This window comes from Molothrus aeneus, chromosome 12, assembly GCF_037042795.1.
Source record: "Molothrus aeneus isolate 106 chromosome 12, BPBGC_Maene_1.0, whole genome shotgun sequence".
Taxonomy (NCBI): Eukaryota; Metazoa; Chordata; class Aves; order Passeriformes; family Icteridae; genus Molothrus; species Molothrus aeneus.
This window is the reverse complement of record NC_089657.1, coordinates 9,517,745-9,533,189: the sequence shown is the minus strand read 5'-3', so window position 1 is coordinate 9,533,189 and position 15,445 is coordinate 9,517,745. Positions and strand designations below refer to the sequence as shown.

Sequence of the window (15,445 nt, the reverse complement as noted above, 5' to 3'; positions counted from 1 at the left end):
CCTTTCGGAGGACACCAGGGCTCTGATCTTCCTATGAACCACCGGCACGTGAGATGAGGCTCATACACGGGGTAGGAACTACGTGCCTGCAGCTGTGTGAGCTCAGGGGCTCGGCCAGAGACGGCGGGGGAGCACAAGGCGAGGCCTCACGGCCGGAGCCTCCCGTGCCGGGCGGGAGCGCTCGGGGGCCGCGCTGAGGGAGCGCCCGCCGCGGGCAGCGCTGCACATGCGCACAGCGGCGGGCACGGCCCGCGCCCCGCCATTCCCGCGGCCGCCGCGCGGGGGCGGCAGAGCCCAAGGAAGGGCGGGACCCTCGCGCGCGGCCCCGCCCGGTCCCGACCCCGACCCTGCTCCCGGTCGCTGTCCCGGTCCCGGTCCCGGTCTCGCTCCGTGGCAGGGGCGCTGCCGGCGGCCCTCGGCACGGGCTGATGGCACTGTAAGGCCTGCGCTCCCGCTCCCAGGTATCCAGGGCAACCGCCCTTCCCGCCCTGCTGAAACGGAGCCTCGCGTTTCAGAGGGAAGGAGGAAACGCCTCTAGTCCTCTAAAAATATCTTTTTAACAAGGAAACCCTCTTAGCAGCACGCTGTGAACACCCAACACCTGCGGTCTCTTCCTTAGGAGCCCAAACTGTGCAGGCCCAGATTTCCCATGTAACTCCCCCGTGCCACTAAAGGCCGAGTCTCGCTGTTCTCAGAAGCCATTCCCCCTCTGCAGCCATCAGCTGCCTTGCCTGACAGCAGGAACAGTCTCTGTATCACCATTTCTCTTCAGTAATAAGGCTTTTGAATTGATTCTTTCCCCTGTAAGTCCCACCTTGGGAACAGCATATTCCTTCCTTCAAGTCTCCATAACCAGTGTTCAGTCAGGGCCATTCATTTCGTGAATTCAGTTCCTGCTCCCCTCCCCTCTCCATCCCAAAGGCATTCCACAAGTGTGACAGAGCTGTGATGTCAAGATGTAGCTCAGGAAAATGATGCAGTGACGATTTGTAGGACAAAGGCAAGTGTATGTTCAGCAGGCAGGGGGATTACAGGGCACAGCAGTGCTCCAAAGTAGGAACATGGGAAGGAGTTGTTTTAGAGTGGCTGCCCCAAGGTGCTGGTGATGGAAGTACAACCCAACTTTTGTTTAAAGAAAACTTAGAGCTCTTAGGAGAGCACATACTGCTATAGCTGCATCTCAAACAACTGCAGCTAGACCTAAGCCTCCAGAATAAAACTCTGCAGATTTTAACACTCAGGCCCTGACTCCACAGTCAAAAGAGAGGAGAAGTTGAAATTTATTCTCACAAATGACTAACAAATGATCAGAGGCACTCAGGCTGCACAAGGACACACATGGTCTTCAGTAAAAGTTTCATTTCCGGTATAAAACAGTAAAGCCATTTTTAAACAAAACCTACAGGTAAAGAGAAAATATCACATCTTAACAAAAAGGATTTATTGTGACTAAACAAAATGTACAATGTTTCCCAAATGACAGAGTGTTTTCAAGACTCTCTGAAGTCTGCAGGTCCATTGAGTAACTTGATCACTTCTTACCCTGCAGTTTGATCAAGCTACTTTTTGCCAGACTTCTTTATTCCACCACTGGCTGCCAAAAGAAACAACACAGCTGGTTAGGTGACTGTGACAGAGCTTAGCTCCAAATGCAGGTCCTCAGAAAGCTGAATCCCCCCACTAGACAGCCTGCACAGCCCTGGTTCCCACTGGTGAATTGTTTCTGCACGTGTGACTCCTCCTGTGTGGTTTTGATCTCTCACACCTTACTGTGAACAGTGATTTATTTAACATTAGAAATAAGGTTTCTCCTGGAACCAAATATGCCCCCTGATTCTACAATGGAAGAAATATTCCAACAGTTACTTTGTTTCTCCATTGATTATTTCTTATGCAGCAGGAGCAGTCTGGTCAAATCAAAATCAAGACTAAGGGAATAAAAGCTTTTGTATCCCTACACCAAAGCCCCCAGCTGGGATCAAAGCTCTACAGAAGCAGGTACTGGAATTCCCTGCAGATTAATGAAGATGCTAAAGTCTAAGACACTAAAGAAAGAACACCAGGTATTGACACAGCAACAAGTGTGACATTTGTGGTAATTGCTGTTTTTCTCCAGTTGTGTCAGATATGACCAGTGGGAAGGAAAGAGAACAGCAAGGCTGCACCAAGGCAGACTGCAAGGGCCGAGAGTCAGCAACAGACTCTGCATTGCAACTTGATTCCAACAGCATTGCCCTGCTAAGGTTCTTGGAAATAGGCTGACCCTGCCACAGCAACACAACAGTCCTTACCTGCTTTGGTAAGCATCAGACAAGGGCCAGATGACTGACACTGAGTCTAGACAAGGGCAGAGAAAGAACTCTGAAGAGATGTGTGAGCTCAAGCACCCTACACAGAATGAGTTTAGGATGTAAGGACAGAACAGAGGCAGGCAGGGTGCACCCTTGAACACCTCTGATGGGACCATGGCAAAAGCTGGAAGAGCAGAAGGCGAGTGCAGAGCCATGTGAGCACTCTGTGACTGTCACTGAGACAGGGATGGCCTCCATGGGCCACCAGGACACACCCTGTGAACTCACTCCATGCCTCAGATATTTTACAGTCACTCAGGCAGAGGGATTGAAGCCAGACTGGCTTCCAGTCACATTTTTATAATGAAGAAATTCATCCTCTCAGAGGACAAGCAATGGATTTTTTAAACTTGGAAGACTGTTGCAAAGCCTACAGGTAATACATCTGAAAAGACTGATTTACTACAAAAAGAGCAGAAATGTCCCTGCACATACCAGTGGAATAAGTCAGTGTGCCAGACACAGTGATTTGCCTGCTGAACCAGAACCTGCATCATTTGGGGATGAAAATGCATAGGAAAAAAAATAGCCTCTATTTGTTCCATATCATCTATACCTGCCATCAACTTATTTATCTATGTCAAAAAACCCAGAGGCACCTGCCTTTTTGTGTCTGTCAAACAAAAACATTAAATTTTTGAAGCCAGCAAGACCCCCATTTCTCCTGCCAGGATGGCACCTCACTTACCCAGGGGACCTTTTCCAGCAGCTTTTGCTTTCATCTCCTCAAGTTTCTTTTGCTCCTCCTTCTGTTTTTGTTTGAATGCCAGATCCGTCTGAAGGAAAGAACAGCAGCATTTTTTAACATCTCTTCCACAGACAAATTCAAAAACAACTGAGAAGCAAGGAAAAACAAATGTACTATTCCAGCAGCAACAAACACCTGACTGGACCGAGGCAGAATAATGCTAAATATGCAGAACATTGCAAAACTATCACAAAGACCACAAACTGAACTTTAACTCTGTATGTTTGGTCTTCCTGGAATTATTTCTCATTCTGAGATTATGATTCCTCTGACTGATAGATGTTTGCACTAACACCATTCATGAACATACCCTCAGTGACACATGAAGCCCAGCAAACAGGCACTAACAAAAACATTTAGGCTATAAAGAATGTAAATAAAGTAAGGCTAAAGTAAAAGCATATTTTTTTTAAATCCTCCCACATATATGTCATTTCTTCTGGGTTTAATAAATTTGTATTAATTCCAAGCAATCTAATGAGACTGCTGGCAAATTGTGCAGGCAAGGCAGCTATTGAGCCTCCTTGCTGGATGAGCCTCCAAATCCAGGAGAAGTCAGACATACTCTGTCCCTTAGACAGACATTCTTCACAGACACCAAGGCTGAAAAGGACCCAGACTTTTAACTTGGCACTCAGAACTTTGTGGAAACTGAACTGAGGACCTTGATAACTGAGATTCCACAGATTCTTCACCATGGCTCATCTTTACAACTGCAAAGCTTTCCTCTTCTTTCATTAAAGCCTCCCTTGCTGCAATGTAACTGTATTACTTCCCCTACCTACCCCTCACAGAACAGAATATTCTGTTTCTCTCTCCAGGTTTTCCTGTCTCCAGTTGGCTAATGTGTCTTTCCTAGTAAATCAATCCCTCACATTTATCCACTTCTGTGGGGTTTTTCTTGCAATGTGTTGCTCCCAAATGCTCGCAGTATTGCAGAGCTGAGACAAAAATAAATTTTACATCATTTGACACACAAATGTTTCTAACTTGCATCCTTGTAAGCACTTTATTAGTTCTACCGTTTCTTTAACAATAAAGCTTATTTAGAAAGCTATGGGTTTTTTCCTTTTTCAAAGAGGTACTGTATTTGCCTTTTTCCAAACAGTGGCACCTCATCCATCATGCACTATTCTCAGAAATAGGAGCTGACATCCATACTTTAATGTAAGGGTTCAGAGTATTTCTAACATGCAATTCACTAGTACATAATTTAATACATTCACTAGTACATAATTTAATACGTTCACTAGTACATAATTTAATACGTTCACTAGTACTTAATTCATCCAAGCTACACAATAATCCCAGGCTCCTGGGACAGCAGAGATTGACCGAGTTCAGCTCGCAGTCTGATGGTTTGCCAAGGGCATTCCAAGCTGCTCTGACAGCCAGCACTGCTGCATCCACCAGCATGGTGGAACACTGGCGGGATGTCGTCATGGCATCAGAGAAACACAGAATGGCTTGGGTTGGAAGGGACCTTAAAGATCATCTTGTTTCAAAGCCCTGCCATGGGCAGAGACACCTTCCACAAGCACAGATTACTCCAAGTTTCGCCCAAGCCAAGACTTCCAGGGATGGGGCAGCCACAGCTTCTCTGGGCTGTGCCAGGGACTCATCACCCTCACAGGCAAGAATATCTTCCTAATATCTAATCTAAACCGCCTCTCTTTCACTTTGAGCCCATTCCCGCTCGTCCTGTCACTGCCTGCTCCTGTAAATGTCGGCAGGAACCCCCGGGCAGCCAGGCCCGCCGGCTCCCTCCCGGCCGGGGCTCTCCCGCCGCCGCCGCCGCCGCGGCTCTCCCGCCCCCTACCTCATCCAGGTCCTTCGTCTGCTTCTTCGGCTGCTTCAGCGGCTTCTTCTTGCCGCCTGCAAAGACAGAGGGGACAGTGAGGGCCGGGCGGGGCCGGGCGGGCGGCACCGACGGCCCCGGGCCCGGCCTTACCCTCCCGGCCCGACATGGCTCCGCTCGCTCCGCCCGCTCCCGCCGCTCCCGCCGCTTCCGCCGCCGCTTCCGCCGCCGCCGCTTCCGCCGCCGGGCCGGGGCAGGTACGGGGCGCGGCGGGGCCGGGCCGGGGCCGGGGCCGGCCGGGAGGGGAGCGGCGACTCTGCCGGGTCGGTGGAAGGGCCCCCGGGCAGGGACGGGGTCTGTGGTGCGGAGGAAGCCGGCGGCGGGATGCGGGGGCGCCGCGGCAGTGCCGGGTTGCGCTCGGCCCGGCGCGGGAGCGCTGCGGGAGCCGGGGAGCGGAGTCCCGCTGGCCACCGGCTCTGTGTGCGGCAGCTTTTGAGAGCGTGTTTGTCAGAGACGGCAGGCAGAGGAAATGCTTCTTGCGAGGGAGGCAAGAGAGAACCAGGCACGTAATGTCAGGTTAAGCTGTCACAACTTTCTTGTGTCCTCTAAGCTCAGGCTGAGATCACGTTCATCACAGTCTGTGACTGTTTGCATAGAAATTCTTCTTCAAATCTCAATTTTCTCCCTCTTTTTTTTTCTATTCTCCAGTATCCTGAATATTAGGTTAAACTCTTCAGGAAGTAATGCAATTAAGAGAGGGGAATTTTGCACTCTGGAGCAGACAAAATTGAGCTGATGTTTGTTGTGGCCTGCAATGTAGAGTAGGTCTTCAACACTGCTGTTGACAGTAGATGTGTGAGTGATGCTGGCAGGAGAGAGAACTTCTTTCATTTCCATGTTCTTGTGGGTTTGATCTTACATGTTATGCATGTAAAACAACTGGTAAGATTTTCATAATGCCACTTGGAGTTATTATTAGTTGTTAGAACTAGTCAGCAGGGGAATGAACCTGTGGTGGTCAGAATTTTCCCGCTGTTTCAGTACTTTTTTGTGGAGATGCCTGCATTAACCACCTAAAATTAACAAGGAAATCTGTTTTAAATAAATTTTTAAACTATGCAGCAGCTATCAAGTGTTCTCGGTAATTCATGTTTTCATATTATATTAGTCAAAATCTAATATAGTCATACTCGAATTTCATATAAAACTGGACTGAAAAGTTCTCCAATTTCTAGCTTTTAGAATAATGTGCCTCAGTAGAATTCTAAGATCATATTTAAAATCAGTAGACAGTAAAACATAACTAGCAGCCTGCTTTTGCAGGGTAAGCAAGAATTTTAAGCTAATTTTAAAATGCAGCCCTGCGTGTTAGAATGCTGTATATTCACTGCCTGAGATTTTTCTATTCTTGTGGTTGGTCATGGTTTTTTATTTTGTAGGCAGTCTCATGGGAGTGCTTGTATTTGGTTCAGCACTTCTGGGTTTTCCCTCTGTCCTTTGTGTTTTTGTCTTTGTATCCTTCAGCACTTCCTGTATCTGTGCAATGTGAGATAAAGGGAATGATCGAGCCACACTTCTTTTTTTATCAAGATTTTGTCCCCTCTCTGCCTTTTTTCCTTTTCTGTTCTTTTGCAGAATTGTGAGTACCTGAGGCACAAACCACGTTGTGCAGTCACTGCTCTGCTGAAGCACTGAATTTCTGAATTTCTCTGAAGTTACTCCTGCTGTTACTGGATCTGCACATGATCGCTGCTCACGCCGTGGGTGAATTAGTTGTCAAGAAGCATGAAGCATGGTGGGAGTACTTCCTAACAGAAAATCAGGAATCTGTGGCACAATTGCACTTTGTTGAAAATTTTGGAAAGTTCTCTAGGTGAGCAGTGGTGTAAAAGTAGCAATGGTTTAGCCATTCTTGAATTCATTAGTTTTGACACACTTGTAGTTGAAGAGCTACGAATCAGCCATATTCAATAACTTCTTTTCTTCCTTGTAGCACTTTTATTTAGCAATTAAATTCAAGACATGGGGCCTATGAAATACAAATCAAGTGTGTCCTCAGTGTCCTGTGGTCTGCAGTATCACCATTCATTGATGAAGTGGAGTCCCAAAGTGAATTTACACGTGGTGAGGACTTACTGCCCATCGGCGCCCAAGAGGCCCGAAGCCAAGTCTGCAGTGGAAATGGCCATGGGGCTCCTTCATCGGATCACAGAATCTGGGACTGCTATGGGGAAAAACTCCCTCCAAAAAGTGTCTGCAACGTGCAGGAATTGGTGGGACAGATACGAAGAATTTGTTGGAATCAATGAAGTTCGAGAGGCTCAGGGAAAAGTGACAGAGGTAAAGATGGAGATAACGTGGAATTTTTAAAATGATGAATAGAGGTGTATGCAGCATAAACACTGTCTGAGGCAGAAAAGGTTATCCAAGGAGAATTATGTCTTTTTCTGCTTTGGCTGTCTGTGCAGATACTGTGAATGTGTTCTAGGCTATGCATGTAGTAAATAGAGCTTATCCTCTGAATTGAAATGGAGTAGTGTGTTTTATTTTGTTGGTGTTTTTTTTCCTCCCCCCCCCCAAAAAAAATTATATATAATTAGCAATTTAGGTCTGTATGGTAGTAAGTCTCTAAAATAAATGCTCTTTCTCTCTCAGGCAGAAAATGTCTTTATGATAGCTCGAGGGATAGTACGAGAGGCTCGTGAAAATGTAGAAGCCCAACAGATTAAACTGAAGGAAATTCGGGATCGCTTAGACAGGGTCTCTCGGGATGACACCCAGTATTTAGAACTGGCTACTCTGGAACACAGGTTGCTGCAGGTAATTTGTTGGTACTTAAGCATTGGTGAATATGTTGAAAATTTGTGTGCTTTGTTTCCTTCACTAGTGATTGATTGTTTTTGTAGATGCAGTTCAGTTCTGAAGTGATCAAAGTTAATTTCTTAGGGTACTTGTTTTACTTAGTTGTTATCAATGGTTTGATCCCCTGTGCAAATTTTATATGTTAATGCTAAAGCAGAGTAGTAAATTTGGAGAATCAAACTGAAGATAATGAGCCTAGATAATTAATTGTTGTAGTGGTGACCTGTACATGAGTAGTTAAGAAAAAGCTGCCATTCGATGAATTAACTCTCCATGGGATGAGAGAAACTCTTTCTGGCTAATCCATGGAAATTCTCTCAGCTGCTTTCTGCTGGTGTCTGGAGAAGTTAGCAGGGGTGAAACAGTGAACATTATGGGGAGTGAAAGACCTTGCTCACTCATACCCATTTCCTATCATCATGTGGCAGATTCTCATGTACAGGACCTTCAGCTGTGATTCCTGATAACCTCTTCCATTTCTCAGACTTAGAATGATGCTTCATTGACTTAAGTAGGATTAATAAAGAAAATCTCACAGGCAAGGGAAAATTCCTGAAACTACTAATAGATGTTCCAAATTTCCATTCCTTCACCTGCACTGGAGTTTGGGGGTTGGCTTGGGGTTTTTCCTTTAGTATAGACTTTATAGCTTCATATTATACCTTCTCTTTTCATCACTCTATTTCTTGCAGGAAGAGAAGAGGTACCGAGCTGCATATTTAAATGCAGAAGAATCTGAGAGAGAAAAGTTCTCTCTCTTCTCTGCAGCTGTCAGGGAAAGCCACGAGAAGGAACGCACAAGAGCTGAAAAAACAAAGAACTGGTCTATTATTGGCTCTGTGCTGGGAGCTGTTATAGGTGTTCTTGGTTCCACCTATGTCAATCGAGTAAGGCTGCAAGAATTGAAAGTCTTGGTGCTTGAAGCACAAAAAGGCCCAGTAAATTTACAAGAAGCAATCAAAGAACAGGCCTCCAGCCATTACTTGCAGCAGAAAGATCTCAGTGATGTCATAGAAGACCTAAAAAATGTGCTGCAAACAACAGCATCGAAGGGAGGGAAAGAAGGGGCTTTGTTAGCTAGAGAAACCAGGAATGACTCCATAAAAATAGATTCTCTTTTAATGCCCTTAAATGAGCAGCTAAACTACATTAAACAAGTCAGTTCATGTCTGGGGAGTTTACAACAGCAGTTTAACAGTCTACAGGAAAGTATCACACAGGTGCTGTCTGAGCTGCACAGTGTCAAAGTTGCCATCCAGTCCCGACCTACAGAAAGAGTGATGCCAAGGCCTGCAGGGGAGGGCAAGGGCCAGGCTGCTGCTGTGAGAGATGTGATTCTGGAGCTGTGTGATACCGAGCGGAGACTGGAAACACAAATCAAGAGAAGTTCTATTTACAGCACTGCATTGACATGTGCTATGTTTGCCATTACTCTTCCTGTACTCTATATCATCCTGAAAGGGAACTGATCCCTAATTAATTGCCACAACTTAGTAGATTAATAAAGGTAAACTTGCACTCTAAGTACCTGGAGTACAAGTCCAAATAAAGCTGCTGTAGCGTTTCTCATTATGCCTTCTCCTGTATATTTGAAATACTTGAAAAGCCTTGCTGCGGGCTCCATGTCAAGTCTCTGTCACACTGTGCTTTTTAACAAGCAAAGGAAATGCCACAGCTTGATCTGTTCATTTCATTCACTGTGTCACTCTTACTGTCTAGTCTTGTGTATCAAAACAGCACCCAAAATGCCCCTCTCAGCCCCAAATTGCATCTACGAGGCCCAAAATGGCCCCTTCTGACCCTGAGTTGTACCCCGGCTTGCTCCCAGTGTCCCACATCACCCCACAATGATTCCAGTTGTTCCCATCAGACTCTTAACTCACCCCAATGGTCCCCAGTTTGCATCCCCAGTGGCCCCAGTAGCCCAGGACAAGCCCTGCAGTGTAACCAGGTACATATCCTGGGTACCCTGACCCCCAGATCCCTATACCCAGCCCCAAGCCACTCTGCAGCCCCCAGCCACCTCCCAGACCCCTTGAGATTCTGGGGTTCAGACATAGTTATTGCTGGGACAGACAGGTTTTGGGGCCTGACTCATGAAGTGGTGTCCCTCCATCCCCACTGTCCCACTCTCCCCCAGGTGTGGGCACAAGGAGGAGTCTTCTTCAGTAGCACAGTGCCAGAACTGAGCTGAGGTGAGCCCCCCAAATCCTGAATCCCCTCAGAGCCATCACTGTTCCCCTGTCACCTCCCCCAGGACACCATGAAGTCCCATTACATCTTCACCACTCCACACTGTGGCCACTACTGGAGCAAGTGACATGAACCCAAAGATGAACATGACACAACTGATTAAATATACAGTGATTTTCACTCTGGAGCTGGATTTGTGATTTCCTGTTCCAATTACTCCTTTGCTCTGTCATTGATTTAAATGCCTCATGTATAATTCTCTGTATTTTGCTCTTTATTTCTTCATAGTTTTGCCATTAGTTCATTCAAAATCATTAGGAGTTATCTTAATAAACAGCTGGATGATGAATTTAAAATACATTGAAGCTACACATGGTAACCTTTTCTGAGGATGGTTTGTCATGAAGTGTCCAAAACATTTCTGAAGCTTCAGCTTTTGTTATTGATGACTACATGTCCCTTCAGGCAGGAAAAGAGGGAAAGGGTCCAGATACAGAGCTGTATTAAGTATGATGGTGTTTTTTCTGACAATATAAGCCAATTATGCTTTCTCTGCAGCCTCCTTAACCCGTCATTCCCAAGGTATTTTGTGGTTTCAGCAATCATCTATGGAGCAATCACTTTCTTATCCTGCTCATATCTCATTGGGACTTTCTCCAGGTTTGTTGTTTTGTGGTTTTTTCTTAATCTTGTCCTGCCTGGCAATTGAAATGCTACTCTACAGCAGGTGCTTTTAAGCCAGTACATTAGCAGTGATAGACACAAACTACAAAATAATATTTGGAAAGAAGTGAAAGGTCCAGCTGCCTGTTTTTCCTGGAAGGATGAAAATTGGCTGACTGAGGCTAAACACTTGCCTGAACAGTTAAACATCAGTATCTGTGTGTGGCCTCACACAAGGTTTCTGGTATGGCTCAGATAAGAAATCATTTTCTCCCTGTGATGGCAGCAGACAGGCAAATCCAGTGTGGAACTCCTGCTTCACAAGCACTTCTGTGGGACCTCTGCAGACAAAGGAGCAGCGTGCTCACTTCATGTTGTAATGCTTCTGTGTGAGCAACTCCCCTGTCTGGTACACACTGCTGTGGTGGGACTTTCTCCTGCTCTAAGAGAGTTTGAAGTTTTGATTGCAAGCTCCTAAGACTGCAAGATCTTTGGGACAGGGATGTTAGTGGCACCACCTTCATTTGGTATCACTGAGTGCTAATGACATAATAAAGAAACAAAGTTAGGAATGATCTTTGATGATTCACTACCTGTAAGAGAAATGAAAGTGCAAAAGGTGGTTTTGGGAAGTGCCACTGCTGATTTATACATTGATTATTTAGAGTGTGAAGTGAGTAACAAATATTTGTCAGGGAAGCAGTTTTATCTGCTGGCTTCAGAGCTGGGATAAAAATTCCCATACACTTATCTGTATCAAGAAGTGTGCATACAGATCAATAGAATTTTTGAAATCTATAATATTTCATTTTATCATTTCACAAATATTTTTACAGGTTATATTTCTTGTAGGAGCTTGATGAAAATCAGGCAACTGTGTAGTTAAAGGGGAAGGACTAGTACAATGGTTCTATTTGTAATTTGCCACACTAGTAACTGAAAATTTTGTTCTGGCTTGGAGTTTGGGGTATTTTTTTAGTTTAACTATATAAACTCGGCCCCCGTTACTATAACTGGCTGAATTTTTAATTTGACATCACTGAACATGTGGATTGTGTATATCAGCATGGTTTTTAAATGCTGAAGGTTAGGCAGCTAAACTTGAAAGTCAGGGAGCACTCACTGACTTGTGTTCAGTGGCATCAAAAACAAGCAGAGGTCTGAGGCCAAACTTGTGTACAATAAATGAGAATACAAAACTAAGGGCTGTTTATTGCTCTAAAGAAATCTTCTTTTTACCCATTTAAAGAGAGTATTATGATCATTTGTAGCTTTAACTCTATGTATAGTTACAGGAAGAAAAAGTCAGTCAAGGACTGTATGAACAGTCAATGAACAGTAGCATACAAATCTGTAATAAATGATTGTTTGAAATAACACCTGAAATTTGAGAAGAGCTGCAAGGTGTATGTATCAAGATGAAAATGACTGGTCATTTGTAGGAAGTTTTGAAGACTCAGGAACAGATCCTGTGTGCAGCTGGCAGAGCTCTGTGTTACAAGTAATTACCATGGCTCACTTAGTTCTGCTCTTCCTTGCTAAATCCTCCTATGTGAAGTGACAGCAGAATAATTTCAATTAGGGAAAAACCCTTGTAATTAACTGTGACTATATAATAATTAGGAGAGAAGATTTAAGTATTCCCTCAATCCTGGATTAATCATCACTCCATTGTGGCAATGATCTAAATGTGTAGCTTGGCACTGCACTGTATGTGCACCCCAAAGCCAGAAGGTGTGGCTGCAGCAGTGGCAGCTGTACCTGAGCTGGCTGAAGGCAATATCCAGGAAGATGCTAAAACATGGACTATATGTATAATCTGTTTAGTACTTTGTGCTAAACCTTTGTCATGGTAACACAGGCAGCAAATACAGGAGTTTGGACAAAACCAGCGCAGCTGTACAGAGGGTGTTTACCTGGGCACTCAGCTCAGTTCAGGTACATCTGTGATTTATACAAGCACATGACATCTCAGTGCATGTTTCCTGATGATTCAGCCAGGACTAAGTGAATACTTTGAATACTTTTTGCCTGTGCTCTTCAGGTCTATTCTAGCAAATCCCCCCCCAAAAAAAAAAAAAAAACAAAACAAAAAAAAAACCACCAAAACCACCCAAAAAAACCCCCAAAAAACAACTAAGGCAACTAAGGAAACCACACACACCAACCTGGATTCTGTTGTTCTGTTGCATACCTTTGGGTTATTAGAAGGGTTTATAATAGATAGCTGAGTTTCCATTTCGGAATGAGGTCTCTCAGCAGATCCTTTCTTCAACGAATAATTTCTGCTTGCTAAGGCCTTTTGAGACTTGAATTCTTACTCTGTGAGCAAAGACCTCTCTAGGCAGGATGGTTCAGCCAGCCCTGGGCCCCAGTGCTCATCTGAGGGGGATGGTGGCTGCAAAATACAGGACTGGTGAGGCCAGAACTGACCTGGGTGCTGTGTTCAGGTCAGAGGAAGGCAGTGCTCATTCAGATTAGTTCCTCTGTCTGGCAAGACACAGAAGCTGAGTTAGGAGAACCTGGTAAGAGCAACAGGAAGCCCTTTGATAGATATTAACTATAGAAAAATGGGTGGCAGTGGCCTGAGCTTGGCCCTTGCTAAGCTATTTTGGGTTCTTACTGCTCCTTGAGAAACCACCAGTAACTCAAAAGCAAACAGCTTGTGGCTATGGAAATAACTTTGAATGAGGTCACTGCAGACTTCTAACAGTAGGTGCATTCTGAAGAGTTGCCCGTCCTTCCACTCATGAGAGAACTAGAAAATGTTGCTTAAGAACACAGGACAAAAGCAGTTAGATGTTGTGCAACAATCAGGATATGTATATTTATTTATTTATTTATTTATTTATTTATTTATTTATTTATTACTACTTGGGTTTTGAATGTTCCAACATTCTAGGATCCTGGTCGGAAGTTGCAGGTGCTCCTGTTGATTTCTTTGTATCTGTTTGTTTGGAAAAGACAGTTCCTTTCACAACATACCTCCTAAAAACAAATACTTCCCTCTTTGTGGAGCATAGGAGTGGTAGAGATGTCCTGTTTACCTCAGAAAAAGGTTAGAGATTTGCTGTAGGAATGAGGTTTGTGAGGTAGGAAAAGGCAGACAATGCTGGATTTGTCCACATTATATTTAGAACTGTATTTTATTGCCAGATTTTAGCTAGGAAGTTACATTCATGACCTCACTCATAAAGCAAAGAGAAGTGAGATTTCTGGTGCTCGGCAGCTGGATAATCTGAGAAGGTCTTTGCTTAAACACAGCAGCAGAGCTCCAAGATAAAGGGATTGCCACGAGCGTCCCAAGCTTGTTTTGCTGTGTTCTGCAGGGAGAAAGGCAAACCTATGCAAATAGGTGTGTGCTCAGTCTCTTGCTCTACCCCTGAGGTTCTGGGGTGTTGGCTATTTTTTACTCAAAATCAGATCCTTAAACATCAACAGACTGTTGCCAGCAGATCTGTAGGTGCCCAAATGGCCAAAACAAATACCTTAATGCTGTTTCTGAATATTTTGACAACTGAAAGCTTGGAAGGAATGGAGTCAGATATGAAGTAGGGCAGATGTAGTTAACCTTCAGCTAGTCCCTGAATTACTGCTCTAAATACACTTTATTCCCAGAAGCTATAGACAGTATTCACATATCCCTTGTGACTTCCTTAACTTGTCTCATCCCCTACTTGGAGGGGAGGAAGAGTAAGAAGGAAATCAAAAGGAGCATAAGCAGCTGCTTGCCTTGTGATTATCATAATAGTTACGTAAGAAACTTAGCTAACCTGCTTAGAACCAGACATTAACAAGAGTTTTTACAAAAAAGCATCCTTTAGGGATTTAAATATACTAAAAACAACACAACAAAACAAACCTTCTGAACAAATGGAAATCAAAAATTGTTTTCATTTGTTCCTCAAAATGTTTGTTCTTTGTGTGACACCATTTTCAGCTGTATATTGTTTGAGAATTAGCTTTTTCTCTAGGGTTGATTGGTTTGTTTGGTTTTTTTTTAAGAACTGCAAAATTTTTGTGCAGACTGATAAAAACTCTTCTCAGGAGGGGGAATGGTTAATCCCACAGTGAATTTACAACACCCTTGTCACTCAGAAGGGCTGTAAGAGGGGTGGGAGAGGGGCACTGTAGCATCCCTAAAGTGCACAGAAGCTCTTCTTGCCCTGCTCCTGCTCCCTGCACCAACCCTGCCATGGGACAGAAGGAAAAGCCTCTCCTTTCAAATGTGCTCTCATAGGGGGTTTTGCTGCTTTTTAAGTGAAGCTTGCAGATGTTTTTTACCAGACAGAAGGGGCTGCAGGTTGGGACTGGCTCTGGAGGAAAGGCACAAAGAGGATTAATGTTTTGAGTCGGGAATGGGTTAGAGTAAAGGAAAGTTAGGGGATTTTTTTTTTTAATGCTCTTAGTCACCAAAACTGGATTTTGGCAGATGCAATTTGAGTGCAGTTAAAGTGTGTCTGATTAGTGAGATGATAATTCAGCGAGCTCTAAGCTAAAGAGGGATCAGTGAGTGGGGTGTGGTAATAGGATGGCTTTTTCTGTGTTGGGAGAAGAACAAGTAAGGGATCATTTCCTCATGGAGCCCTCATGGGCTCTGCACACAGCAGCCTCCAAGGACTCCAGCATAACGAAGGGCCAAGGAGCAAAGGTCCAGAGAGGCAGCCAGCAGTTACCTCTGAAATAATCCTTCATTTGGGAGACCATGGTCATGCTGCCAGGTCCTCGGGACTGTTCAGCATCGCTAAGCTTTCAGACATATTTTTTCCTTCATAAAATTTGGGGGCTGGGATTAAGAGAGACTGATGTATTGTAACAAAGACAGTAGAT

General features: G+C 44.6%; 1 protein-coding gene and 1 long non-coding RNA gene across 4 annotated transcripts; one reads left to right on the top strand and one right to left on the bottom strand.

Annotated features, from left to right (window-relative positions):
* Nucleotides 1–1,419: 1,419 nt before the first annotated feature.
* On the bottom strand, nt 1,420–5,128 carry LOC136561655 (uncharacterized). The gene is made up of 4 exons (XR_010784380.1): nt 5,051–5,128; nt 4,919–4,974; nt 3,040–3,127; nt 1,420–1,594 (listed from the first exon to the last, which is right to left on the bottom strand). It is a non-coding gene; the product is annotated as an uncharacterized lncRNA (long non-coding RNA).
* Nucleotides 5,129–5,131: 3 nt separating this feature from the next.
* CCDC51 (coiled-coil domain containing 51) lies at nt 5,132–9,331 on the top strand. 3 transcript variants are annotated; one of them, XM_066558077.1, is made up of 5 exons: nt 5,132–5,154; nt 6,533–6,770; nt 6,891–7,237; nt 7,553–7,717; nt 8,452–9,331. In XM_066558077.1, the coding sequence occupies exons 3-5, from the start codon at nt 6,920–6,922 to the stop codon at nt 9,226–9,228; spliced, it is 1,260 nt and encodes a 419-aa protein (XP_066414174.1). In that variant the 5' UTR covers nt 5,132–5,154; nt 6,533–6,770; nt 6,891–6,919; the 3' UTR covers nt 9,229–9,331. The 3 variants fall into 3 exon arrangements, with proteins under 3 accessions (XP_066414174.1, XP_066414172.1, XP_066414173.1); XM_066558075.1 differs by lacking the exon at nt 5,132–5,154 and adding an exon at nt 5,230–5,459; XM_066558076.1 differs by lacking the exon at nt 5,132–5,154 and having other exon boundaries at nt 5,529–6,770.
* Nucleotides 9,332–15,445: the final 6,114 nt, after the last annotated feature.